Genomic DNA, 26414 nt, shown 5'->3' with positions numbered 1-26414 from the left:
TAAGAGGTGGGTCAAAAAAAGATCTTGCTGTGATTTACGTCAGAGTGTTCTTCCTACGTTTTCTTCTAAGAGCTTTATAGTTTCCAGTCTTACATTTAGTTCTCTAATCCATTTGAGTTTATTTTTGTGTATGGTGTTAGGAAGTGTTCTAATTCCATTCTTTTACATGTAGCTGTCCAGTTTTCCCAGCACCACTTATTGAAGAGACTGTCTTTTCTCCATTGTATATCCTTGCATCCTTTGTCATAGATCAGATGACCACAGGTGCGTGGGCTTATCTCTGGGCTTTCTATCCTGATCCATTGATCTGTATTTCTGTTTTTATGCCAGTACCATACTCTCTTGATTACTATAGCTTTGTAGTATAGTCTGAAGTCAGGGAGTCTGATTCCTCCAGCTCATTTCTTTCCCTCAATACTGCTGTGGCTATTCGGGGTCTTTTGTGTCTCCATACATATTTTAAGATTTTTTGTTCTAGTTCTATAAAAAATGCCATTGGTAATTTGATAGGGATTGCACTGAATCTGCAGATTGTTTTGGGTAGTACAGTCATTTTCACAATACTGTTTCTTCCAACCCAAGAACATGGTACACATCGCTCCATCTGTTTGTATCATCTTTAATTTCTTTCATCAGTGTATTATAGTTTTCTGCATACAGGTCTTTTGTCTCCCTAGGTAGGTTTACTCCTAGGTGTTTTATTCTTTTTGTTGCAATGGTAAATGGGAGAATTTCTTTCAGATTTTTCATCATTAGTGTATAGGAATGCAAGAGATTTCTGTGCATTAATTTTGTACCTTGTAGTTTCACCAAATTCATTGATTAGCTCTAGTACTTTTCTGGTGGCATCTTTAGGATTCTCTATGTGTAGCATCATGTCATCTGCAAACAGTGACAGTTTTACTTCTTCCCCGATTTGTATTCCTTTTATTTGTTTTTCTTCTCTGATTGCCACAGCTAGGACTTCCAAAACTATGTTGAATAACAGTGGCGAGAGTGGACATCCTTGTCTTGTTTGTGATCTTAGAGGAAATGCTTTCAGTTTTTCACCCTTGAGAATGAGGTTTGCTGTAGGTTTGTCATATATGGGCTTTATTATGTTGAGATAGGTTCCCTCTATGCCCACTTCCAGGAGAATTTTTATCATAAATGGGTGTTGAATTTTGTCAAAAGCTTTTTCTGCATCTATTGAGATGATCATATGGTTCTTATTCTTCAATTTGTTAATATGGTGTATCACACTGATTGATTTGTGTATAATGAAGAATCTTTGCATCCCTGGGATAAATCTCACTTGATCATTGCATATGATCCTTTTAATTCGGCAGGCGGACTCTCAACCACTGCGCCACCAGGGAAGCCCTCCTGGGAGATTTTTAATCACAGTTTTAATTTCATTACTTGTGATTGGACTGTTCTTATTTTCTATTTCTTCCTGGTTCTGTCTTGGAAGGTTATACGTTTCTAAGCATTTTTCCATTTCTTCCAGGTTGTCCACTTTATTGGCATAGCATTGCTTGTAGTAGTCTCTTAGGATGCTTTGTATTTTGATGGTGTCTGTTGTAACTTCTCCTTTTTCATTTCTAGTTTTATTGATTTGAGTCCTCTCCCTCTTTTTCTTGATGAGTCTGGCTAATGTTTTATCAATTTTGTTTATCTTCTCAAAGAACCAGGTTTTAGTTTTATTGACCTTTTAGTTTTATTGTTTTCTTTTTTTCTATTTCATTTATTTCTGCTCTGATCTTTATGACTTCTTTCCTTCTACTAACTTTGGGTTTTGTTTCTTCTTCTTTCTCTGGTTCCTTTAGGTGTAAGCTTAGATTTGAGATTTTTCTTGTTTCTTGAGATAGGCTTGTATTGCTATAAACCTCCCTCTTAGAACTGCTTGTGTTGCATCCCATAGGCTTTGGATCGTCATGTTTTCATTGTCATTTGTCTCTAGGTATTTTTTGATTTCCTCTTTGATTTCTTCAGTGATCTATTGGTTATGTAGTAACGTATTGTTTAGCCTCCACGTGTTTGTGTTTTTAAAGTTTTTTTCCCCCGTAACTGATTTCTAATCTCATGGTGCTGTGGTCAGAAAAGATGACTGATATGATCTCAACTTTCTTACATTTACCAAGGCTTGATTTGTGACGCAAGATGTGATCTTTCCTGGAGAATGTTCCATCTGAACTTGAGAAGAAAGTGTAGTCTGCTGTTTTTGGACGGAAAGTCCTATAAATATCAAGTAAATCTATCTGGTCTATTGTGTCATTTAAAGTTTGGGTTTCCTTATTAATTTTCTGTTTTGATGATCTGTCCATTGGTGTAAGTGAGGTGTTAAAAGTCCTTTAGTATTATTGTGTTACTGTCAATTTCCTGTTTTATAGTTGTTAGCATCTGCCTTATGCATTGTGGTGCTCCTATGTTGGGTGCATATATATTTATAATCTTCTTGGATTGGTCCCTTCATCATTATGTAGTGTCCTTCCTTGTCTCTTATAACATTCTTTAGGTCTATTTTATCTGATATGAGTACTGCTACTCCAGCTTTCTTTTGATTTCCATTTCCATGGAGTATCTTTTTCCATCCACTCACTTTCAGTCTGTATGTGTCCCTTGGTCTGAAGTGGGTCTCTTGTAGACACTTTCAGTCTGTATGTGTCCCTAGGTCTGAAGTGGGTCTCTTGTAGACAGCATATATATGGGTCTTGTTTTTGTATCCATTCAGCAAGCCTGTGTCTTTTGGTTGGAGCATTTAATCCATTCACGTTTAAGGTAATTATCGATATGTATGTTCCTATTACCATTTTCTTGTTATGGGTTTGTTTTTGTAGGTCCTTTTCTTCTCTTGTGTTTCCCACGTAGAGAAGTTCCTTTAGCATTTGTTTAAATGTTCCTTTAGCTGGTTTGGTGGTGCTGAATTCTCTTAGCTTTTGCTTGTCTGTAAAGCTTCTGCTTTCTCCATCGAATCTGAATGAGATCCTTGCTGGGTAATCTTGGTTGTAGGCTCTTCCCTTTCATTTCTTTAAACATGTCATGCTACTCCCTTCTGGCTTGTAGAGTTTCTGCTGAGAAATCAGCTGTTAACCTTATGGGAGTTCTCTTGTATGTTATTTGTCGTTTTTCCCTTGCTGCTTTCAATAATTTTTCTTTGTCTTTAATTTTTGCCAATTTGATTACTATGTGTCTCGGCGTTTCTCCTTGGGTTTATCCTGCCTGGGACTCTCTGCATTTCGTGGACTTGGATGGCTATTTCTCTTCCCATGTTAGGGAAGTTTTCAACTATAATCTCTTCAAATACTTTATCGGGTCCTTTCTCTCTCTCTTCTCCTTCTTGGACCCCTATGATGTGAATGTTGTTGCATTTAATGTTGTCCCAGAGGTCTCTTAGGCTGTCTTCATTTTTTTCATTCTTTTTTCTTTGTTTTCTCCTGCAGCAGTGAATTCCACCATTCTGTCTTCCAGGTCACTTATCTGTTCTTCTGCCTCAGTTATTCTGGTATTGATTCCTTCTAGTGTATTTTTCATTTCAGTTATTGTACTGTTCATCTCTGTTGGTTTGTTCTTTAATTCTTCTAGGTGTTTGTTCTTTAATTCTTCTAGGTCTTTGTTAAACATTTATTGCATCTTCTCAATCTTTGCCTCCATTCTTTTTCCGAGGTCCTGGATCATCTTCACTACCATTATTCTGAATTCTTTTTCTGGGAGGTTGCCTATCTCCACTTCATTTAGTTGTTTTTCTGGGGTTTTATCTTGTTCCTTCATCTGGTACATAGCCCTCTGCCTTTTTGTCTTGTCTATCTTTCTGTGAATGTGGTTTTTGTTCCACAAGCTGCAGGATTGTAGTTCTTCTTGTTTCTGGTATCTGCCCTCTGGTGGATGAGGCTATCTAAGAGGCTTGTGGAAGTTTCCTGCTGGGAGGGACTGGTGGTGGGTAGAGCTCTCTGTTGCTCTGGTGGGCAGAGCTCAATAAAACTTTAATCCACTTGTCTGCTGATGGTTCGGTCTGGGCTCCTTTCCTGTTGGTTGTTTTGCCTGAGGTGACCCAACACTGGAGCCTACCCAGGCTCCTTGGTGGGGCTAATGGTGGACTCTGGGAGGGCTTACGCCATGGAATACTTCCCAGAACTTCTGCTGCCAGTGTCCTTGTGTCACTGTGAGACACTGCTACCCCCCGCCTCTGCAGGAGACCCTCCAACACTAGCAGGTAGGTGTGGTTCAGACTCTTTGCTAGCCTTCAAAATCTGATTCTCTAGGAATTCCTCCTCCCATTGCCAGACCCCCAGGTTAGGAAGCCTGACGTGGGGCTCAGAACCTTCACTCCAGTGGGTGGACTTCTGAGGTGTAAGTGTTCTCCAGTTTCTGAGTCGCCCACCCAGCGGCTATGGGATTTGATTTTATTGTGATTGCGCCCCTCCGACCATCTCAGTGCAGCTTCTCCTTTGTCTTTCGATGTGGGGTATCTTTTTTGGTGAGTTCCAGTGTCTTCCTGTCGATGACTGTTCAGCAGTTAGTTGTGATTCTGGTGCTCTCAAAAGAGGGAGTGAGAGCACGTCCTTTTACTCTGCCATTTTGAACCCTTGCCCTCATTCTTGAAAGACAGATTAGTTGGACATGGAATTTTCGAATTTTAGATTGCCAGTTAATTTTTTTTCCTTAGCACTTTGAAAACGTAATTCTATTGTCATTTCTTCCAAGTTTCTTAATAAATTGCCACTGTCTCCCATCCTCAAACTACTTTCTGGGTAATTTTCTCAAATTTGTCTTTCAATACTATAATTTTTACTTGAGTAAGTTCCATTTGGTTATTTTTAAAGCATACTTGGTACTTTTCTTTCTCATTCTTTTGATTACTAATGTAGGATATTTAAGACTTCAGTTCTTGGGGATCTAAGAAATTTCTTGCTGTTATGCCTGTTAACTCACTCATGGTGGGTTGTTCACCTATGTTTTCTAATTTTAGGTTGTAAGCTTACTTCAGCAGTGTTTTAGCTATAGCAATCCTGTAGCCTACATGGTTATTTTGTATTTATCTTTTCAGGTGCCTCAAAAGGTTTAATAAGTCCAGGACCATTTTGTTCATTTTGGGGCTAAGTGGTTCCTGGGCTGAGCATGGAATGTAAGTTCACATCCCAAACTGTAATAAAGATATAGGTATAAACTGGTTAGGGGAGACCTCAGCCTCACCCGCATCTTAAGACTGAGCCCAGGATAAGCTTCTTTTTTACCAATTTGCGCTAGTGGAAGAGTTTTTCTAATCTACCATTTCATGGCAATAATCTCCCTTTGAGGGCTCCAGCTTCATGTGGCAGTTCTCTCAAAGGCCACACGAACCCTAGGCCTTTTATTTGTCTCAGTGTGGGTGATGCCAAGCTCCTGCAATATCTACCCTTGAGTAGTCATAGGTTACTGAAATCAGCAAGGGGCATTTGTACCATCGATTTCAGTTTACTGCTCTGATTTATAGCTCTTTCACTCTAGTTCATAAGAATTATCTTCTTTTTTGGAGCTTATCTATGGTTTTAAAAGGATATCTGTTATATTTTATCCAATGTTTCTAAGTGTTTTGTAATAGGTAGGTTTTCAGGTTATCTCATCCATCATATTACCAGAAACTTTAAATTTGATTTTCTTAATTCTTTAAATTCTCCTACCCTCTTTCTTTTCTGGTTACATATATAAACAATAAATATAATTTTAACTGTTACTATTCCTAGAAGTACAAACTAAAAGCAAAAAGCAGAAGTAGTCAGCAACCAGTCTCAACCTGTCAGTTATTTAAAAACATCCTTCCCTGTGGTAGTTTCCAATAAAAACTCTATATGATTAGCAGAGGACAGCATGGTAAGAAGAGAACTAAGATGATACTTAACTTTAACGTCTATGGCCTATTTTACCTCCTCATAGAGGTGTTTATGAATCTATGATCACACTGATCAATACCTATACTCTCCAATTAGGAACACACAGATTTTAAGAATCTTAAAATAAGAATATTAATGTATGCGTGACATTCCTGAAGTTTATGTTGTAGTTTATTTAACTACAACAATGCTGAGATGCTAGGTGTTCAATAATGTGACTGAAATAAAATTTTTAGAAAGTTGTAACGTCAGTTTAAATAATAAGTATCTGCATGAACCAAAATAATACATTATACAAATCACATCTTATTATGTTCTTCTTAGAAGTGACTGCATACTTAATACTACCTTAGCTTTTGGAGTAGCTTTAATCGTCCAGATGCAATCAACTGCTTGGCCAGGTTTTGTTTTTTCCTCTTGTTCTACCTGACTAGAACGTATTATTCCGTCAGCTCCTGACAGCTCAAACTGGCAATCTAGAAAGAACAGATGAATGATGTTCAAAGGAAAATAAGACTGATCAAAGATGCCATGAGGAAAAAGAGGTAATATACTAAACCTGGGATGGGATTTAAAATACCTCCTAGGTAAGTAAAGTCTGGATCTGTAACAGAGAAAAGAAGAAAGTCATTGGCATTGAGGTAGTTTAGCGTTACTTTAAGGATTAATGTCTTACATTATATCTAATGCTATACTTAACAAAGCAAGAGAAAGCTTTCATTTGTGTAAACTACAGACCACTGGCTATTTATGAGCATACTGAGGTGCTCACTTATAGGATCGATATTTTAAAAATGATAACCTTTATACTTTTGATCCAATTATGAACTAAAAACTTATTTATGCTACCTGAAAACTCACAACTCTATGTCAACTGCAGTAGCTAGTCCATTGATGGATGAATGAGTAAACAAAATGTAGTATAAATAATATAATGGAATATTATCCAACCTTAAAAAGGAATGAAATTCTGACACACGCTACAACATGGATGTCTGTGGAAACATGATGCTAAGTAAAATAAGCCAGACAGTTAAGGACACTATATGATTCCCTTAATTGAGGTCCCTAGATTAGTCGAATTCAGAGACTGTAGGGAGGGAGGGATAGGGAGTTAAGTGTTTAATGGGGACAGAGTTTCAGCTTGGGATGACAAAAAAAGTTCTGGAAATGCACGGTGTGATGGTTGCACAACATTGTTAAGTGTACTTAATGCCACTGACTTGTACACTTAAAAGGTATATGATAGTGAATTTTATGTTACATATAATTTATCCCACCACAGTAGCAGCTAGTAAGTTGTTTTTTTCACAATGGCAGGAAAAAGAGAGATGACTAGATGATATATAGGATAGTCTGCCCTATGAAATAGTTCATAGAAAACTGACAACCAATAGTTTATATCAAAATAACTGATTTAATTAAGCTGGCCAGGTATTTGATTTTTATGAACTAAATCAATTAACTGAACTGATTGACACTTTAGTATCAAAAGACATTACAAAGTCCTATATAGAGTCAGATTTTTGCAAATAAGTTTAGACTGCCTGAAAGAAAAAACAAACATCTTAATCATTTGAATAATGCTTTTAAAAATATTAAAAAACAAAGCCAGGCAACTTTATATGTAAAGATTCTTTGAAGAAATGCAGTTCTTTTTCTTCTATTAGTTTTATGTATCATGAGAGCAACTTCATATGGCTTATGGTTAAAATATAAATTATAATAAAATGCTAAGGATTTCTATACTATATTACCTTATATTTGCATTTTATAGTACTTCAGAGTTTCTACAGACCTTATGTTTAATATTATGCTAATGACAATAACATCAAGAAGATCATGTACTATTCTGTTTTATAGATGAGGAAACTGAATCAGAGAGATTATGACTTTTTTAGACCATATAATGGCAACATCAGGACTAGATTCTAATTCTCTAGACAGTTTTTCTTACTGTAACATTTTTCTTTCTTACTCTTTCTTGCCTTTATAGTGTGGCTGATGATACCACAATTTTACCACTAAAAGAAAAAAAAAAGTCAAAATAAATAGACAATTCATAAATAGCTAAATCATGGCTGTCTAGTTATTTAAAGTCATATAAAGTAAATTTTGTCTAAGTATTTGTAAATACGGATGAAACTTACTAACGATGATGAGAAATTAGTATCTTCTAAATAAATGAAATTATCTGAGCTACTGGTGATATTTGTTGAGGGAGAGGCTCTTAATGGATTGCTACGTCCCGGAAGTAACTGGGATAATTCTGGAAATTTTAGTGCAATAATGACAATGTCCTAGAATTCTTTCCTACCTGTGAAGAAATTCTGATTCACCTGCCAGATAGTTGCTATGACTTTCTACTCTAATGCTGTTTAAATTTAGATTTCTCTTTGACATTCCTCTGCAAAATTGCTGAAGTGCTGTCACTCCCTTTTATTTAGGGAGGTTGGGTTTAGATTATTAAGTTAAAAAAGAACAGTCTCTGTGATGTATCCTAGATTAAGCTAAAAATTTTACTCTTACTTTTTTTCAACATGTACTTTGATAACCATGCAGAAAGTCAGTGGTTAAGATTCTGCGCTTCCACTGCAGGGGACACAGGTTCGATCCCTGGTTGGGAAGATCCCGCATGCCACATGGCATGGCCAAAACAACAAAGAAAACAATTTTAACAAGAATTGAGCAACCAGTTACATACAATAAACTGTGAATTAAAATAGGTTTAAACAGGCTAATTAAAAATTCTGAGATCTTTTAGACTAGCAATTTTTTCATTCTGGTGGGTTGATATATATGTCTTCTATCTGAATTTTCAAATTAAGCTTTTTTAGACTCCTGTTTGTAATTTTTAAAATTTATTTTTATTGTAGTAAAACATATAACATAATATTTATCCTTTTACTCATTTTTAAGTGTAAAATTCAGTGGCATTAAGTACATTCACAATGTTGTGCCACCACCAGCACAATCCATTTAAATAAAAACTAAAGACAAATTTTAATATGATCCAGCAATTGCACGCCATGGTACTTAGCCAAATGAGTTAAAAACTTGTCCACACAAATACCTGCATATGGATGTCTACAGCAGGTTTATCTGTGGTTGCTAAAACCTGGAAGCAGCCAAGATATCCTTCAACAGAATGGATAAACAAACTGTAGTACATCCATACAACAAAATATTATTCTGCACTAAAAAGAAACAAGCTACCAAGCCATGAAAAAACATGGAGGAACGTTAAGTAAATATTATTAAGTGAAAGAAGCCAATCTGAAAAGCCTACATACTGTATGATTCCAACCGTATGACGTTCTGGAAAGGGCAAAACTATGGAGACAGTAAAAAGATCAGTGGTTGTCAGGGGTTGGGGTGGGAGGGATGAATAGGTGGAGCCCACAGGATTTTTAGAGCAGTGGGAATACTCTGTATAATACTGTAATGGCAGACATAGGTCACTATACATTTGTCCAAACCCACAGAATGTACGACACTAAGAGTGAACCCTAGAGAACAGAGGTATGGATACCAAGGGGGGAGGGTGGTGGGATGAATTGGGAGATGGGGATTGACATATATACATTATTGATACTATGTGTAAAATAGATAACTAATGAGAGCCTGCTGTATAGTACAGGGAACTCTACTCAATGCTCTGTGGTGACCCAAATGGGAAGGAAATCCAAAAAGGAGGGGATATATGTATACGGATGGCTGAAAAAAAAAAAAAATCAAAAAACAGAGTGAACCCTCTGTTTATGGACTTCGGTGATGATGTGTCAATGCAGGTTCATCAGTTGTAACAAATGTACCCCTAGTGCAGGATGTTCATTTTAGGTTTTGGAGGTAGCTGTGTGTGTGGGTGGGTGGTTAGGAGGTATATGGTAACTCTGTACTTTCTGCTCAGTTTTGCTGTGAGCCTAAAAACTGTTCTAAAAAAAAAAAAAAGCATAAATTTTACTTTTTGAAAATGTTATCGTTTTGACATTGAGGACATAAATACTGAAGTGACACTTAAAAATACCATTGACACATTTACTAACAGGGAAAAAAAAGGTGACTACATTGTTCAGGCAAAAAAGCTGGTAATCTAGCTGAAAGAACAGCGTGATCTCTGTTATAGAAAATAAACAAAATAAACAGATATAGAAAAACATCTGAAGGGATACACACCATATTGTTAATACCGGTTTTTTATTTACAGGGTGATAAGGTTATGGATATTTTCATTTGGATATGATTTAATTTTTTTAAGTTAGCAAATTTCTTGCACGAAAACATAAATAAAAGCAAAAAGATTATATAATTTTAAGTTACTTTTTCATCTTATTAAGTTTGTAAACTCTTGGAAGACAGGAGCAATAACTAGTGTATCTTTGTGCTGTCACATTAGGGATATGCATATCTTTACAGAAGACAGGCTTTGAGGACTATAAAGTGTTCCCACATAACCGTGTGGTAGGTAAGATAGAGTATGCTGATAGGTGGGCGTGCTCTCCCACCACCCAAATATATGTCCACATCCTAATCATCATAACCTATGAATACTACCTTATAAGATTAAAAAAAGTGAATATTACATTTTAAGGCAAAGGATGTGATTAAGCTAAGGATTCTGAGAAGACAGGGGATGTGAAGATGGAGGCAGAGATTGGAGTGATGAGGCCACACGTCCAGGAATGCTGGGGCAGCCACAAGAAGCTGCAAGAGGCTAGGAATGGATTCTCCCCTGGAGTTCCCACAGGGAACATGACCCTGCTGGATTCTGGCCTCCAGAACTCTGAGAAAATAAACTACTGTTGTCTTCAGCTGCCAAGTTTCTGGGAATTAGTTATGGTGGCCTCAGGAAGATATTCCCATCTTAGCAACAGCAACTCTTAGGCACAGCTCTGTGCTTAATAGTAAATTTTATAGCTAGTAGGTGGCAGAGAAAGGATTCACACCCAGATCTTTTGCCTCCAAGTGCAGAGTGCTATTCTTTCTATTCCTCAGTATTTTCTAGAGACTGTTTATTCAAATGAGTAATTGAATCTTTCCAATGGAAAAAACCTGCCAAAATAATTTTTGGTATAGATCATGAAAATAAGACAATTTGTTGAATTATTTTTTAAATGTATTTATTTGTGATATCTTTGGCATTTGATATATGCTATAAAACATATAGAAATCTAAGAAATAATGAGACACCATCTATGATATACTTCAAAATTCAAGTGACATAGTTTTATTTCTAATTTTTTGTTAAGTTTTTATTTATTCATGGACTGATTTCCCTTTGACCTTTCTAACTTCTTTAAAGCCTTGATTTGATTACCTTGACTGAATTATCTCTTTTCTAGCCTTAAGATTCTAAAACCAGAGTGAGACCTAGCCACTGAAACAATAACTTCTTTACCTGGAATAAACGAATATTTTGCTCGAAATCCTAGTCCTTCAAGTTCTTCATCAGAACTGAACTTAATCCACATGAATCTCCCTGTTGATCTAATTAATGGAGGGCTTTTCACACCACAGTAACGATCTACAAGTGGAGAGAAACCAAACGGCCCATCTCGAACTTCCAAGTTATCAAACCGACATTCAAATGATGGTTCTATATAATAATGTTCATCAAAGGTCAACTCTATTCTTTGACGTGGAGCAGCTAGAAAATAAGAGTAAGCAAATTAGGGCAACGCAAACAAGAAAAAGTAAAAATGGCCTGACACAAGTGAGAAAAGCACAACAACTGCTCTGCTACTGTTTCATAGATGAGGATCATAATGAGAACTGTTATATATAAAATTCATGATAAATGTTACATTGTATATTAATAATATAATAATAATGCTACTCCGTAGAACTATAGTAATCTTTCCCTTTGGCATATGTTATTTATTAAATTGAATGTACTTAATTGATTAAAATTAGAGTTGAGAAGCTAATGCTTAGTTCATGAGATACAATGTACCATGATGAATAGAAAAACAGAAGAAATGAAAGAAACATATAATGTAACTATGGACATAAATTTGCAGAAAGGCTAATAAGAGATACCAGTAAGCTTAGGTTTCTTATCAGAGAAGTTTCTCCTATATACTGATGCATCTAGTTAAATTATATTTTAGGAGATCCAAAATTCCTATAAAATTTCAACCATTATTTTCTTAATGTCAGTATTAAGAAATATTTATAATGACTACAGTTTAATTAAAATACATATTTAAATTTTGTTCAAACTGGTTTAACCAGGGCACTTAACCAATATATTTAGTTTTACAATAAGTAAAAATTCATCCAACGAAAGACAGAAATTGGTCAAATACCTTCCAAAATGTAGATACATTCCTTGTTTGGTGGATATGAGTCAGGATAATTTGGTGAAGCAAAATGACCTCCATTGCTGGTTCGAACCCAAATGCCACACTGGGTTGCAGGAATGTGCTTGATTCCAATATTTTGTCCATCTTAGGGAAACATGTAAAACATCACTTATAGTTCCCCCCACAGCTTCCCCAAACAACTGCCCACTCTGTTACACATACATATATATAATTTTTAAGAACCACTGACAAATTCAGCATAACAAATTGAATATAGAAGTGAGATGAAGGTGAAGATGGTATGCTGTGCTGGCTAGAAGCATTTGCTCTAGAGGACAAGTTTGCCATGTATAAGAACGGGGAAATAAAATGCGTAGATTTTACAAGGGCAAAACCATGTGGGAGAATCTGATATATCAGTAAAACTCTATAAAATTCAATTCTGACATAAAAATAAAAGGACCCCAGGAATTTATCTCTGGTGTGGTACCTCTACATTTAGTTTAGCACGAAGTCAAATAAGATTCAAAGATTACCAAGGGATTTTATTTTAGTTAAAGGTTGTAGATTGAACACATGCATTTGGCTCTGCTCCTTTTTCAAAGTCCACTTAAACGACAGTAAACAATTTTTTTAAGGGCGTAAACCCATAAGTACAAAGAGGTGGATGCAATAATAACAACTGGCAGCACTAGGTATCTCTGGCAGTGGGCGAGGAGGTGGTGAAGCTGGGCTTTTTAAAAACATGAGGCTTGGTTAAAAGTCTCTTTGGAATCAATCTGATTTCTAATACCCTCCCCTACTCCACAAATCTAAGTAGCTGCTGCTCTATCACCATATCAGAAAATGAGACTATTTCTTTGGAGAAGGTACAACAGGGTTGCTGGACCAGGGGACACCAGGCACAGCTGAGGGTAAAAATACCAACCTGAAAACAGGGAGATGAGGTGAATGTTAACATGCTGAACCACACCTCCCGTCTCTTCCCCCACTCAACTTCCCAAAGGCCTCTTGATCAGATGTAGAGCCTCTAAGCAGGAAATGGAATCTTAATCTTTTCTGGGGAATCTAATAAGCCCAAAGAAAAAGACTCAAGGATGTGGACTTGGTCACTCACCAGGGAGGGTGGCAGTAAAGAAGCCCTGTCTACACTTGCAGACAGCTAACGAGAAGATCTGCATGCTCCTCTCATAACTATGAAAGGCATGCAAGGAGCACCAGACATTTGAGGAAAGCCTCTAATATGAAAAACAGATTAAAAACAAACAAAAAAGCAACTCTGAGGATACAAAGATTATAGAATATTAAAAAAAAGCACTAAACAAAACGATCATTTAATCTCCTCAGAGAACAAGAGAGTACAGTTGACCCTTGAACAACATGGGATTGAACCGCGTGGGTGCGCTCTCTACTTGGTCTGCAGTCAGCTGAATGTGAGGATGCGGAACCGCGAATACAGAGGCAGGTTTTGACTATGTGGGGATCGACACCGCTCACCCCTGCATTGTTCAAGGGTCAAATGTATATCGATAAGACAAGAACAAGGCATACTCTAAAAAACAGAACATTTAGAAAACAAATGAAAGCTTTTAAAAATAGAAGAAATGAAAAAATATCACGTTTGGAGCAGAGGTCCATAAACTATGGCCCTGGACCAAATCTGGCCTGCTGCCTGTTATTGTAAATCAAGCTCACTGGACTATATCTATGCCCATTCATACTGTACCCATGCGTACTGTACTGTCTATGGCTGTTTTCACCCTGCAACTGCAGATCTGAATAGGTGCTCCTTCGACTACAAAGGTCTTCAAAACCTTAAATGATTACTATCTGGCCCTTTATAGAAAAAAGTTTTCCAATTCTTGGTTTAGCAGATAAAGTTGAGGAAGTCTCAGTGTAGACTACTGAGAAGAAAACAGTTAAAAGAGAAATGGAAAACAGAAAAGATTTTTTTAAAAAGTAACTTAATAATAAGAGTTCCTTGAAGACAGAAGAGAGAAAAATGGAGAAAAGGGAATTTTAAAAATTAAACAAGAAAAAAGGGAAAGAAAAATTTCCTACATCCAAAGACAAAATTTTCATATTGAAAAAGCCCAACGGGTGACTTGACGTAAACCCTGAAGAGATGTAACCAGAATTATAACAATACTGATGCGGGTGCTGTGGCACAAAGTTAAAAGAACACTTGTATGTGGTAGGTGGTGAAGAGGAGGTGCATGAAACAGATCAATTCTCATCCCACATGGTGGGAAAATTATTTTCTACTACCTGAAACTGAAATAACCAAGAAGAGCTGTATGGTATATAGAAGTATAGAAGTATAGAAGAATAGAAGTATGCAGGAAAATACCAAAAGAATTAGCTAAGAGTGGCTATCTCCATGGAGAAATGGGGTGATAGGCTGGGGGACTGATTTTTCCTAATTAACTTTTTAGAATGCTTTGACTTTTGTCATGTGTATGTATAACTTTGATGAAAATAAAAATAAGTCAGGTTATTTCGGAAATGTACTAAACTCTGACATGAATATCTGGCTCAAAACTCACACTAGCTAATCCTCTTTCATAAACAAGGACAATTAGAACAGGTCCCCAGGGCTTTGAATAAGCTATTGATGGAAACGTTTCATTTGTCTACACTGGAAAAAGGGATTTTTATTTTTGCTTAGTGATAAAGCATGAATCTCATTTGATTTTTGGACATAATCCATAGTGTTCTAGGAGTCACTAGTTATGCCAATTTTTTAAATTTATCAATGCAAGACTTTATGTTAACAATTTACTCTAGCTAACTGCAGCTGAACCTAGCCGAACTGAGGCTGACAGGTTGATGGAAAGCCTTAGGTCACTGGAACACCCCAGAGGGATTATGGAAATAGTATTCAAAAGTTGAAATTCTTCCAAATAAGCCATCCCACTGTCCTGAACATGCAGTAAATTAGCACTGTAAGGTCTTTTACCTTGGGTCTTTTGGGCCACAGCAATCCCTTCCACTACAAGTATTGTTATTAACAACACTAGAGAAATAAAAGAGAAGAGAAGTTAAAAAGTTGAATCTACATTAGATTTTACCAAGTTTATAAGAAAAATCAGGTGACAAAAAAGATGAACTAAAACTCCCTATTTCTTACTAACATTCACTCTCAAGATTTTTAAGTGTTAAATGTTATGTTGAGTTACTATTTGACACTTAAGAGAACCCAAGAAAAAATATAATTGGTATTATACTCATTTATACAAGCACTAATAGTACATTTTCAATTTATGATGGATTAAAAAACACATACTTTTTTTTTAACAACAAACTAAGCTGACGCCAATTATCCTGTATTTATTTTACTGTCTCCTCAAAGACTTTACATGCATAATGGCTAGCTTTGCAATGTATTATGCCAGTAAAAGTTCAATTAGATTATTTGACTTGTGAGAACACTCATAATAAAGACAGAAGTAAGGGGGCAGCAGTTTCCTAGAAATCAATTTAAGACACTCTATAGCTGTGCGGTACAGCGCCGTGTCCTGCATTACGAAAGCTAGCATTATTTAGAAAATGGAGCTTCTCCCCACCCCTCGCCCCCAAGTTTAACATTTCTGATACCCAATGAACAATATATTGTTTTGTATATGTTTGTGTTTTGAAGATAACATGTTATTTTTAAGAATGATGCACTGATATCTTTTACTCTCCCTTTCAATGGAAACCACACTATCAGCCTCCTGTGTAAACTGGAGTTTTTATTATTCATTCGTTCAGCAAGCACATACAGAGTACCTACTGGATACCAGGCACCGAGGATACACATATTGAGGCAGGGGAGAAATACAGCAAAACAGTTAAAAGAGAATGGACTTCAGGAGTTTGGTGGATCCAGGTTGGGGTTCAAGTTTTGCTCTGTACCAGCTGTGAGGCCTTTCCAACTCAGTTTACTTATTTGTAAAACGGGGATGTTGTGCTAATAACACCAACATCACAAGGTTGTTGCGAAGATTAAATGAGGTGATGCACATTGCACAAAGCCCTTTATATGTGCCAGGCATTCTGCTAAATAAATGACAGATTTTAGGACAAACTGCCATCCTTAAGGAGTCAACCTATTGTCAAAGACAATCCACAATACAAGGTGAAAGGAGTTTAACAGGGGTCATAACAGAAAGCACAATTGAAGCAGAAAAGGGAACCATTCATTTCAGCTGGGGGTTAAGAGGAATAGAGGAAAGCTTTAGAAAAAAAAGGTATGTTCTAGTGGGACTGGATAGAACTTCTACCCAGGAGAGGGAGAAAGAAACAGCTTAGACAAAAACATGGAGCCATGAGCACTTATCTATAGGCGATATTAGTGAAATTCTGAGTACAATAGTACAGTTAGCATGTGGAGGGGAAAGCGGTACATCAGGTTAGAAATAGTAGGATGAGATCCAACTGTAAAAAGCCTTGAATACCATGCTAAAGAGTCTGGACCTTTGACTACAAGGAGAAATCACTGTGAGTTTTTAAACTAGAGAGTGACATTATCACATCTGTGTTTCAGACCACTAATCTTGATGGCTGTGTGGAGTCTAAATTTTTAAAAAGAGAGGTCATTTAGGAAGCAAAGATGATACGGTCTTGAAGCAGAGCAGTGGTAGTGTAAATGGGAAGGAGGAGATATTTATAACATGATTCAGATATAGAGTCAACTGCAATTGGTGACTTAAAGGATGTCTAGGGGTGAGGGAGATGGAGGCACTGAAGAGATTGCTATTAAGTGACTGGTAGATGGTCAAGCCATTGTTCACTCAGTAGCATGTACCCAGCATCTACTACCCAAAGTCACCAACATACAAAGAGTTCTTGTCATCTTACGCTGTTTACATCTTATAATCTAATCATACATCTTCATCTTTGGTTTCCCATATCCTTGTTGACCTTTGTTTCCTCTGTCTTCTCTCAACAACTTTAATTTCCCCTCCCTTTCTTTGGTTGCTGGCAGTGTTGAAGATCTCATGCTATGTAGGAACAATCCTTCCTTCAAACTCTTAACATCCTGGCACTGGATCAGAGTTAGAGGAATGGATTTTGAACCGTTTTTAAAAAACAAAAAACCCAGAAGATTTCTGATCAAAAAGAAAAACTAGGGCCTTCTCTGGTGGCGCAGTGGTTGGGAATCCACCTGCTAGTACAGGGGACACGGGTTCGAGCCCTGGTTCAGGAAGATCCTACATGACGTGGAGCAACTAAGCCCGTGTGCCACAACTACTGAGCCTGCGCTCTGGAGCCTGTGAGCCATAACTACTGAGCCTACAAGCCACAACTACTGAAGCCTGCGCATCTAGAGCCCATGCTCTGCAACAAGAGAAGCCACAGCAATGAGAAGCCCACGCACCGCAACAAAGAGTAGCCCCCGCCCGTCACAACTAGAGAAAGCCTGCCCGCAGCAATGAAGACCCAACACAGCCAAAAATAAAAATAAATAAAATACATTAAAAAAAAAGAAAAGAAAAACTGCCTGTGCTCTGCAACGGGAGAGGCCACAACAGTGAGAGGCCCGCATACCGCAAAAACAACAACAACAACAACAAAAATCTAGGGTAACGTTAGATATTTGACAATTCAGCAAATATGACAACTATCTGTACCAATGTATCTTGATAGAGGACACTATTCCCCAAGGCATATCATCCCAGTCAGGTGATACAGAACTGGTCAAAATTTTGTGATTATACCTTTCCTCCTGATTCACGGGCGTAACAATTTACCAATTTTTAAATTTATAATTCACAGTATTTAAGCAAGTAATACAAAATCAGGCAGAAAGGGAAAGTAAGAAATCAACAAACTGAAACCAGGAGAGCAACAGTAAAACTATGGTAAAAAGATGAATTGTGCCTAGAAAATTATTCTACATAATGACTAATAAAAATTTGGCTTTGTAAAACACTTGATTTATGGAATTTGCACAGAATATACAACTGAGGTAGAAAAAACCACATTAAAAATAAAATTACAAGACCAAATAACCCTATTAATCTTCTCTACTTTATTTAGGGTGTTGCTCACAATTTCCCCCTGCCAAATGTTTAAAACAGCTATTCACAACTCTTATCAACCAAATGAACTGCTGCCACTGAATTTTAAAAAATGATATATAAATAAGGCAAATTTGCACAACAGTTAGGGACAGAAATATTTAGTGATAGCTGTGGTGATATAGTAGTGACTATTAATCATTCTAAATTCGGTATCATAAGAAACAGTTTTCGCTTAGTTGTATAACAGGATCTTTGTAAGCTGCTTGCTATAATCAGGCTGAGACAGTAAAACAAACTCTACTGATGCCAAACATTGGAATTATCTAGTACATGAAGCAGTGCTGTTGTGCTCTGTTCTGTCCTTAACCCCAATCTATGTGCCACTTGTTCCCTTCTTTCTCTTACCAAAAGGATCAATAATTTCTCAAATCCAGAGATACCTCACACTTTGAATTCAAAGACAACGTACCCAGGAAGGCACTAATTCTTTAAGGCAGAAATCCATGCCAAAATAAAAATTCTAAACTCCACAACCACAGAGTTTGGTTATGCAGAGAACCGCTTGTGATCTGATGCTTGGAAAAAGGTACTGTCCACCACTTATGACCTCACCTCTGGTTCTGGAGTTTAATGTAGTGTAGTTTAATAACCAGTGTACAGATCTGACTTAAAAATGAAGGCTTAAATGATAAAGACAGGTGCTATTCAAGGTATTAAATACAAATCCTCCAAGCTACTCCTTTTAACCCTGAATCATGGTTATCAGAGTTCTCTACTGCGATCCTGTCCCCAGACCTTCCAGTTTAAGGCCGTACTTTCCAATCAACTAAAAATCAAGGTCAGGTTTATTCTTTCCACTGTTACTTAATAGTGGCAACTCTGGCCAATGCAATAAATACTGGAAAGGAGACAAAATTATTATTTATAGACAATGTTATTTTAAAACCTAGAAGTCCCAAGAGAATTACTTGGAAAATGATTACACCTATTAAAGGAAGAGAGTAAGACCAAAATAAATTAAACAAACAAGTAAGTAAATAAATTTAATACAATGGAGAATATGTTTTGGATAATAAAACAATGTAAAAGTAACATTTCTTCCCAGTAAGTCATACAATATTAATGATGTTTTAATAAAAATCTTAGTGTGTTTTTTTGGTACTTAAAATGCTTCTGATGGTCATCTTAAATACTTTTTTATAGTGGCCAAGGAAAATATAAAAATAAAAGACTAAAATACATAAAAATAATATACTTACTATAAAGCTACAGTAATTATAAAATGTAGCCACGGTAGAGGAAGAAATAGATGATCTGTCAACAAACATTACTAGCGTCCACTGTATTTCAGGCAGTGAGTCAGTCCCTGGAACTACAATGAACCAAGAAGACATGGTCCTTATTCTCAAGGGGCCTTTAGATAAGAAAATGGAAGAGGAAAAGCTCAGAAACAGACATACATATCCCAGAATTTATTAAAATATATGTGATATTTGAAACACTTGGTGAGAAGACAGTTTTAATAAATGGTTCTGGGATAACTTGTTAATTATTTGGAAAAAAAAAAGTAGGTCCCTACTTCAAGCTATCAATAAGTAGGAAAATAAATAGCAGATTGAGAAAAACATTATATTTATACTTTTGGGAGAACACCTTCATTTACAAAAGACAGGAACATAAATAAAAACTACAAACAGATGGGATAAAAGATTATGCCACCAGGAAAATGTGCCCAAAAAAATGCAGAAATTCTGCCTTACTAATATTAAAAAGAATGTAGATTCTAGTGTTGGTCAGGATATAGGAAACTGACTTATTCTGACACTGGATTGTAAACTGGCACAGCTTTTGGGAGGTTAATCTGGTAATATATATCAAGGCTTAAAAATGTACAAATCCTACTCAGCAGTTCTGCCAGACTTGAGAAATGAATCATTGGGACAGTAGTTCTCAAACTTTAGTGTGCATCGCGTTCATCTGGAGGGCTTGTTAAAATAGACTTGGTGGGGGGTTACTTCCAGAGATTTTGATCCAGTAGGTCTGGGGTGGGGCTTGAAAACTTGCATTTTAACAAATTCCCTAGTGATGCTGAAGCTGTTGGCCCTGGCACACTTTGAAGACCACTACAACAGGAGAGTGACAGTACACTGAAAGAAACAAAGAAGTTGCCTGTTTTCTCCTTTGGTGACAGTAGGAGCATGTGTGGGCCAAGATGGATGGGGCGGGGCACAGGGTGGGCACAAGGAGTTGACGAGTTGATTTTGGAAATGTTGGTGAATGCTCTACTACATATATGTATGTATACGTGTGTGTATTCTCATTATGTCCCTACAAATATCTCTTGTTTCTGAACATCTGCACTTGCCACGGACCTCCCTCTGCTTCTACAAAATAATGTTCACACTGCTAAAAACCTGCTTTTTCTAGGAACTCTCCCAAGATTAATTTTACTAGACAGCATTCATACTTTTCACTTCTGTAACTCTCTATCTCTGTATGGTTTTGTTTCTTTCACTGATTTTGCACACTCCTATTATGTTAGCATAAGGTCTGGCATGAGTAATAAAAAACCCAAACTAGTAGTTTAAACAAGATAGAGTATATTTCTCTGACAAGTAAACAAACTGTGCAGGTAAGTAGTAAAGGGCTAGAGTGGTGGCTATACCATTACTAGGGACCTAAGCTCCTTCTGTCTTATTGCTCAGTTGTGCGTGACTTTCATTTCCAGGCTCATCTTATGGTCCAATATAGATGCTAGAGTGCCAGGTTCCATATCTTCTTTACAGCTACCATGTCTGCATTACAGTCAGCAAGAATGAAGAAATGACACAGGGCATTCCTCCTTCCTTTAAAAACTTTTGCCCAGAATCCACAATGATCTCAAAATAAAAATTTTAACTGAACAACAGATATACCACCACTTCCCCGAAGTTGAACCCACATCTAACTGGTCAGCCTTATTTAGTCACATGGCCACACTTAATCCTAAGGAAAGCTGGAAAATCTAGTATTTATTTTGGGTGATTGTGTGCTTAGTTAAAATTCAGAGAATCACTGAAAGGTAAAATGGATACTGGAAGAAAACTGGCTATTTCTGCCATAGTCCCCTATAGCCTACTCTGTCCCCGGCAGCCAGAGATCCTTTCAAAACATAAATCAGATCACATCACAGCCTTTCATAAAATCTTCCAACAGAGTCCCATTACATCTAGAATAAATCCATACTCCTTATTCTGACTTCAGAGGTCCTATGTGGTGTGGCACCTGACCATCTATGGCTACACAGCTCTTCTTCCCATTACTTTAACACACCAAGCTAATTCTAGCCATAGGGACTAGTTATTCCTTCTGCCTAGACTCTCTGTGCATGGATGGCTCCTTCCTGTTATTCAGGTCTTCTGAGGCCTCTCCGACTGCTAAAGAAGCTCTACATTTTCTTCTTCATCTTGTTTCATTATACAAGTAATATTTTAATTATTACTTATATTACCTGCTATTTTCTTGCTTATTATCTGTCTCTTCCTACTAGAAAGAGGGACTTGTCTCTCTGAACCACTGATGCATCTCTAGCGACTAGAAGACTGGCTGGCCCATAACAGCACTCAACAAAAATTAGATGAATACATGAAGTGACTAAGCAAAATCCTGATTATACTTTCTTTGTAACTATAACATATAGTACAGAGCCCCACTAACAAATTAACAAGTACACATCTTGGTTAACAGCAGGCACAGAGATGACCCAGCTTATTTGAGCATAAATCAGGGGACAGAAAAAGAATTGATTTTTTTTTCTTTTTCAGATATGCTACTACTCTTACTTTTCTCAAGCTGACTCAATACTCAATTTACCTTTGTTAGTAATTAAATGTACCTCTTTCTCAGCCTTCCTATTTTTAGCATCTAAGCAGTAAACATAAGGTTTGGTAAACCTATCATGAGACTCCATAACTTAAGAACTGCCTAACTGGTCTCCCTGCTCCTATTTTCTATAATGAAAGCAAAATGGAGTTCAATTAGAGTCCATATACTACTTGAGGTAGTAGTAACTTGTTTTCCATTAGCTATGTTCCAAAGAACAGAAAAGTACCCTAATTTAATCAAACTCCATTTTACTTTGTAGTTAAGAAAGAAGATGGATCTTGGTGAACTTTGGGATCACTCCACCCTCCACGTGCTAATCACATTGCCAATCACTTATAAGAAAGAGTAACTGCAGAAGTGCTTTCTCTTTCCTGCAGAATGTGACAACCTTCTTGTTAGTCAAATGCTCTTGAGATGGCAGTTTTGTATGTTCTAATTATACAGGAATCCTCAGACATCCACAACAACTACCATCAGACTTTAACACGACCAGGTCACATTTTGAAGAGTATTTGATATCTTCTCACCCACTAAGGCTATAACTTCCAATACATTACTCTAGGCATATTTAAACCAACATGTTTTAATGTCATTTTGGACGAATTGAACTTTCAGATTAGTACACCCTGTAATTTTGAGAACAAAGATGCTAAAAAGTGTTAGTTCTTTGGGGGCCACTCTGATTAGCGACTGAGAGGGTGAGGGCCCTCAGCAATCAGAGCAACCTTGCTCTTATCTGTTCTTTGTTTAGTTTTTAAGTACCCACTCATAAGAGTTCCTCTGAGGGAGTTCTGTTAAGGAAAGTTTGGAAACCCACTGGATTAGATCACCTTTTAGGATTCCCCTTTCTAACTCAAACACCACAATAACTAGGATCTCAAAGGGCCCCAGGGACACAGTAAGAAAACCCCAAAACCAACAGGGACTTCCCTGGAGGTTCAGTGGTTAAGACTCCACGTTCCCAATGCAGGGGGCATGGGTTCGATCCCTGGTCGGGGAACTAAGATCCCACGTGCCACAGGCAAAAAAAAAAAAAATTACTGTGCAGGATCATAAATTTTAAAATGACAGGAGATTGTGCTGAATGGGTAGTAACCAAGGGCAGAACTTGGATTATTTTTTAGAATTTTAGATATGAACTTTACTTATAGTTTATCTTTTTTCTATCTTATTCCTAAAAGGACTGAAAATGGCTTTGATTTGAACTTGTTTTGTAATGCACATGTATTACAGGGCTGCATGTTTTTCCTAAAAGGTGAGTTTGGCTTCAAAACACAGATAACTTTTCAACTGTCAGTATTAAAATATTTTCTCCAACTCGGGGGGGAAAAAGTCAAAAAGTTAATTTTTCCCAAGGCTATGTTTAAAAACTTCCCTATTAAAGGGATAACTTCTCATTATGGTACTTATTTCTGTATGGTTTAATTTCTTGTAAGAGGCTTAAGGATGAAGGACAGGAGTTAATATTTGTCACAGTCTCAGATAAGATTTTTAAAATATAGTGCCAAGGGATAGTTATGCAGTGTAACGCCATAAATTTAACCACAGCTTATACAGATTTAAATGTAACTGCGTCTAATAGGATCCTCCCGAAGCGAGTGTGCAGAATGAATATGAACAGTGAGAAACGGGTTTATAAAACTAATGTAATATTTTCATGTGACTATGATACTTAACTTTGATAGAAGGCAAATCAAATTTTATAAGACCTGGAGTGATCATAAACAGTTAAAAGTGAATTATTCAGATTTAACAATATATGAAAGGTTTAAAAGCCCAGCAGAGTTATCCTTTTGTTCTCACTGCTGGAAGTAAAACAAAGAATCAATGGCATCTTAAAGTTACCTTCTACTTAAAATTTCACACAGTCATTATGGCTGATTTGTTTTAGTAGAAACTGACCATAATATTCCAAAGGCGGCTTTTGGTAGGTAATATCCATAATTATGTAAATGTTAAATAACTGCTTCTGATAAGAACCTCTTCAATGTTGAAACAATTTACACCTTACAGGATACTTAAGGGCTACTCTTTCATGCACTGGTGCACACAATGAATGGTAGCACTGGGAAAAGCCAATATTTTTTAAAAGGTGATTTTTAAAAATTAAAAACACCAATGTTTATATAGGTAACAAATGCATTTGGTTTAAAAAAAATCAAGTGATACAAATGGGTGTGCAGTGAAACAGAAGTCTTCCCTTTACTCTTGCTTCTCAGTCTCCCAGATCCCTTTCTCAGAATCAACTTTTGTTAATTTCTTGAATCTTTCCAGACCAATTCCCCATATTTATAAGCACATATACATAAACTTTAGAAGACTTAAAAATAGCTGGCTTTCTCTCTAGTAAGCCTAACAGTAACAAGTTAGCTTGAGCTTTTAAAAATACGCCAGCATGTAAAAATAGTGTAGGTTGGGTAAAATTAAAAAAAGAAAAGCCAGATACTACATTGTTTTCACTGTAGCTCTGCCATCAACCACAGAATCCTTTCCTGAAAGGTGCAACAACTAAATGCTTCACCACGGTGGCCAGAGAGGGCAGTGTGTACCAACGACAAAGGCAAAGGCAGAAAAACTGCAAAACCCTTCACCATTCCAGGAGTATCAGAGATTCCGTCCTATCCAGCTCAATTTCAAGTTCTGCAGGTAAAGCTGTATAATAGATCTACGTGATTTCTCCCCAGAGGGGGCTACTCAGATGGAATGTCATTATTATTGAACACCCTAAGGCAAAGAGGACAACGAAGCAATTCAGATAAGGAGCACTGTCAGAAACCCTACTATGCACAGAATTTATTTTGAAAAAGTAAAACAAAATCTTAATTTCCAAGGAATGGCGATATAAATTGAGAGTTACAGAAAGGAAAGACTACAGAAATTGATTTCAGAGATATAAAATTTTAATACAATGAGGAAATCATTAATAATTTATGGGGTGACTGCGAAACAATCACCAGATAGAAAGTCTTAGGTTACCTTAGCACGAACTGTACATATAAGTATACAGTGGGTAGTTAAATTGCTGAAATATCAATTATGAATTTAGGAATATCTTAACAGTAGATAATTTGTGAAATTAAAATTTAAAGCAAAATTATACAGAATTTTCCAGTAAAACAAATTTGAAAAGTGTTAATATGGAGTGGGAAAAAACCCAACATTTTTCACTGTACAAATATCAAGATACAATGAAAAGCTCTAATCAATGCCTTAACTCCATATCCAATATTTAAAAAACGGGAATATTTCATAACATTACAAACACACAGCTATTCAGTTTTCAATCGAAGTCAGTAGCGGAAAAGGGAAGCCCTTTATTGGTGGTGGTGTTTTTCCTCCGAGGACCGAAAACAGGATTTATTCATTCCGATTTTCAGAAACAACTTTCTATCACCATATTAATTATCTATGTATATAAATTTTAATCTAAAATAACACCTCCTGGAAAATGCAAAACAGCTGTAGTACGTTTTGGAGCTTTGTGTACTTGGCAAGCCGACGGTTTTAATTCCCGGCACAACAAATCATAAAGAACCAGATACCGGCGGCAGGGTATCCTGAGGTCCCGGGAAGCGCCAAGGCACAGCCCCGAGCAGCGGCGCCCGCAGTGGTGCCGCAGCCTCCGCGGCCGCAGCAGGTGGGACCCGGCCGGCGGGGAGGCCGTTCCGCCGCACGCCACCGCGGGGCTTTTCAAGAACAGCTCCGCGACGCCTCAGCTGGGGTTTTTATTGTTTGCTCAGAATGACTTTGTTACTAATGCTGAAAAAGAGCGGCCTATGCTCCACTCACACAAACCCCACAACTTTGCAAAGCGATGTGCGGAATTCCGAGGAAGAGGCGCGAGGGCACAGCTCGGAGGGCCGGCCGAGCCGCCGCGTCCCGTTGAGCTCCCCGGTTCCCCCCGCCACGGCACGCAGAAGGCTGGGGAGAAGCGCTCGCGGAGCGAGTCGATCCCGGCGGGAACGGGGGCTCCGCGATCCGCTCGCGCCACACAAAGGGGCGCGTCGGACGCCCGGCGCCGGGCAGGGACACGAAGACGCCGGCTTCGCCCGCAGGGGGCGCCGTCCGCAGCTCTGGGCGCTTACCTTTGAGGACCGAGCAGAGCTGCTCCAGGGCCATGTTCCCGAGCTGCCCGGCGCTTCGCGAGGGGCCAAGGCGGCGACGAAGAGGCGGCGGCGGAAGCGCGGCGTTCACGGCTCAGCGCGGCGGCAGCCTCGCTCCGTCCCCATCGCCCGCCACCAGGTTGCTACCCGCAGGGTAGGACTCAGGTCCTGCGGCCCGCCATGCCCGAGCCTCCAGGCGGGCTCTCGCGCTGCCCCAGCCCCCCGACGGGCGCCGCCTCCTGCTCCGCGGCGCTCCGTCCCATCGACCGCCTCGCTGCCGGGGAG

At 37.8% G+C, this 26414-nt stretch overlaps 1 protein-coding gene across 1 annotated transcript in view; it reads right to left on the bottom strand.

The window, feature by feature from the left end:
• The window catches only part of NETO2 (neuropilin and tolloid like 2), a 66563-nt gene extending 40418 nt beyond the window's left edge, over window positions 1-26145 (bottom strand). The window contains exons 1-7 of the mRNA XM_024752014.1: window positions 25816-26145; window positions 25562-25742; window positions 15114-15170; window positions 12158-12298; window positions 11248-11496; window positions 6430-6453; window positions 6198-6325 (exon numbers count right to left, since the gene is read on the bottom strand). Of these exons, the coding sequence (XP_024607782.1) occupies window positions 6198-6325; window positions 6430-6453; window positions 11248-11496; window positions 12158-12298; window positions 15114-15170; window positions 25562-25742; window positions 25816-26145 (1110 nt within the window). The remainder of the gene's footprint in view (window positions 1-6197; window positions 6326-6429; window positions 6454-11247; window positions 11497-12157; window positions 12299-15113; window positions 15171-25561; window positions 25743-25815) is intronic.
• Window positions 26146-26414: the final 269 nt, after the last annotated feature.

This window comes from Neophocaena asiaeorientalis, unplaced genomic scaffold (genome assembly GCF_003031525.2).
Source record: "Neophocaena asiaeorientalis asiaeorientalis breed wild unplaced genomic scaffold, Neophocaena_asiaeorientalis_V1.1 scaffold331, whole genome shotgun sequence".
Lineage (NCBI taxonomy): Eukaryota > Metazoa > Chordata > Mammalia > Artiodactyla > Phocoenidae > Neophocaena > Neophocaena asiaeorientalis.
This window is presented reverse-complemented; position numbering and strand designations above follow the sequence as displayed.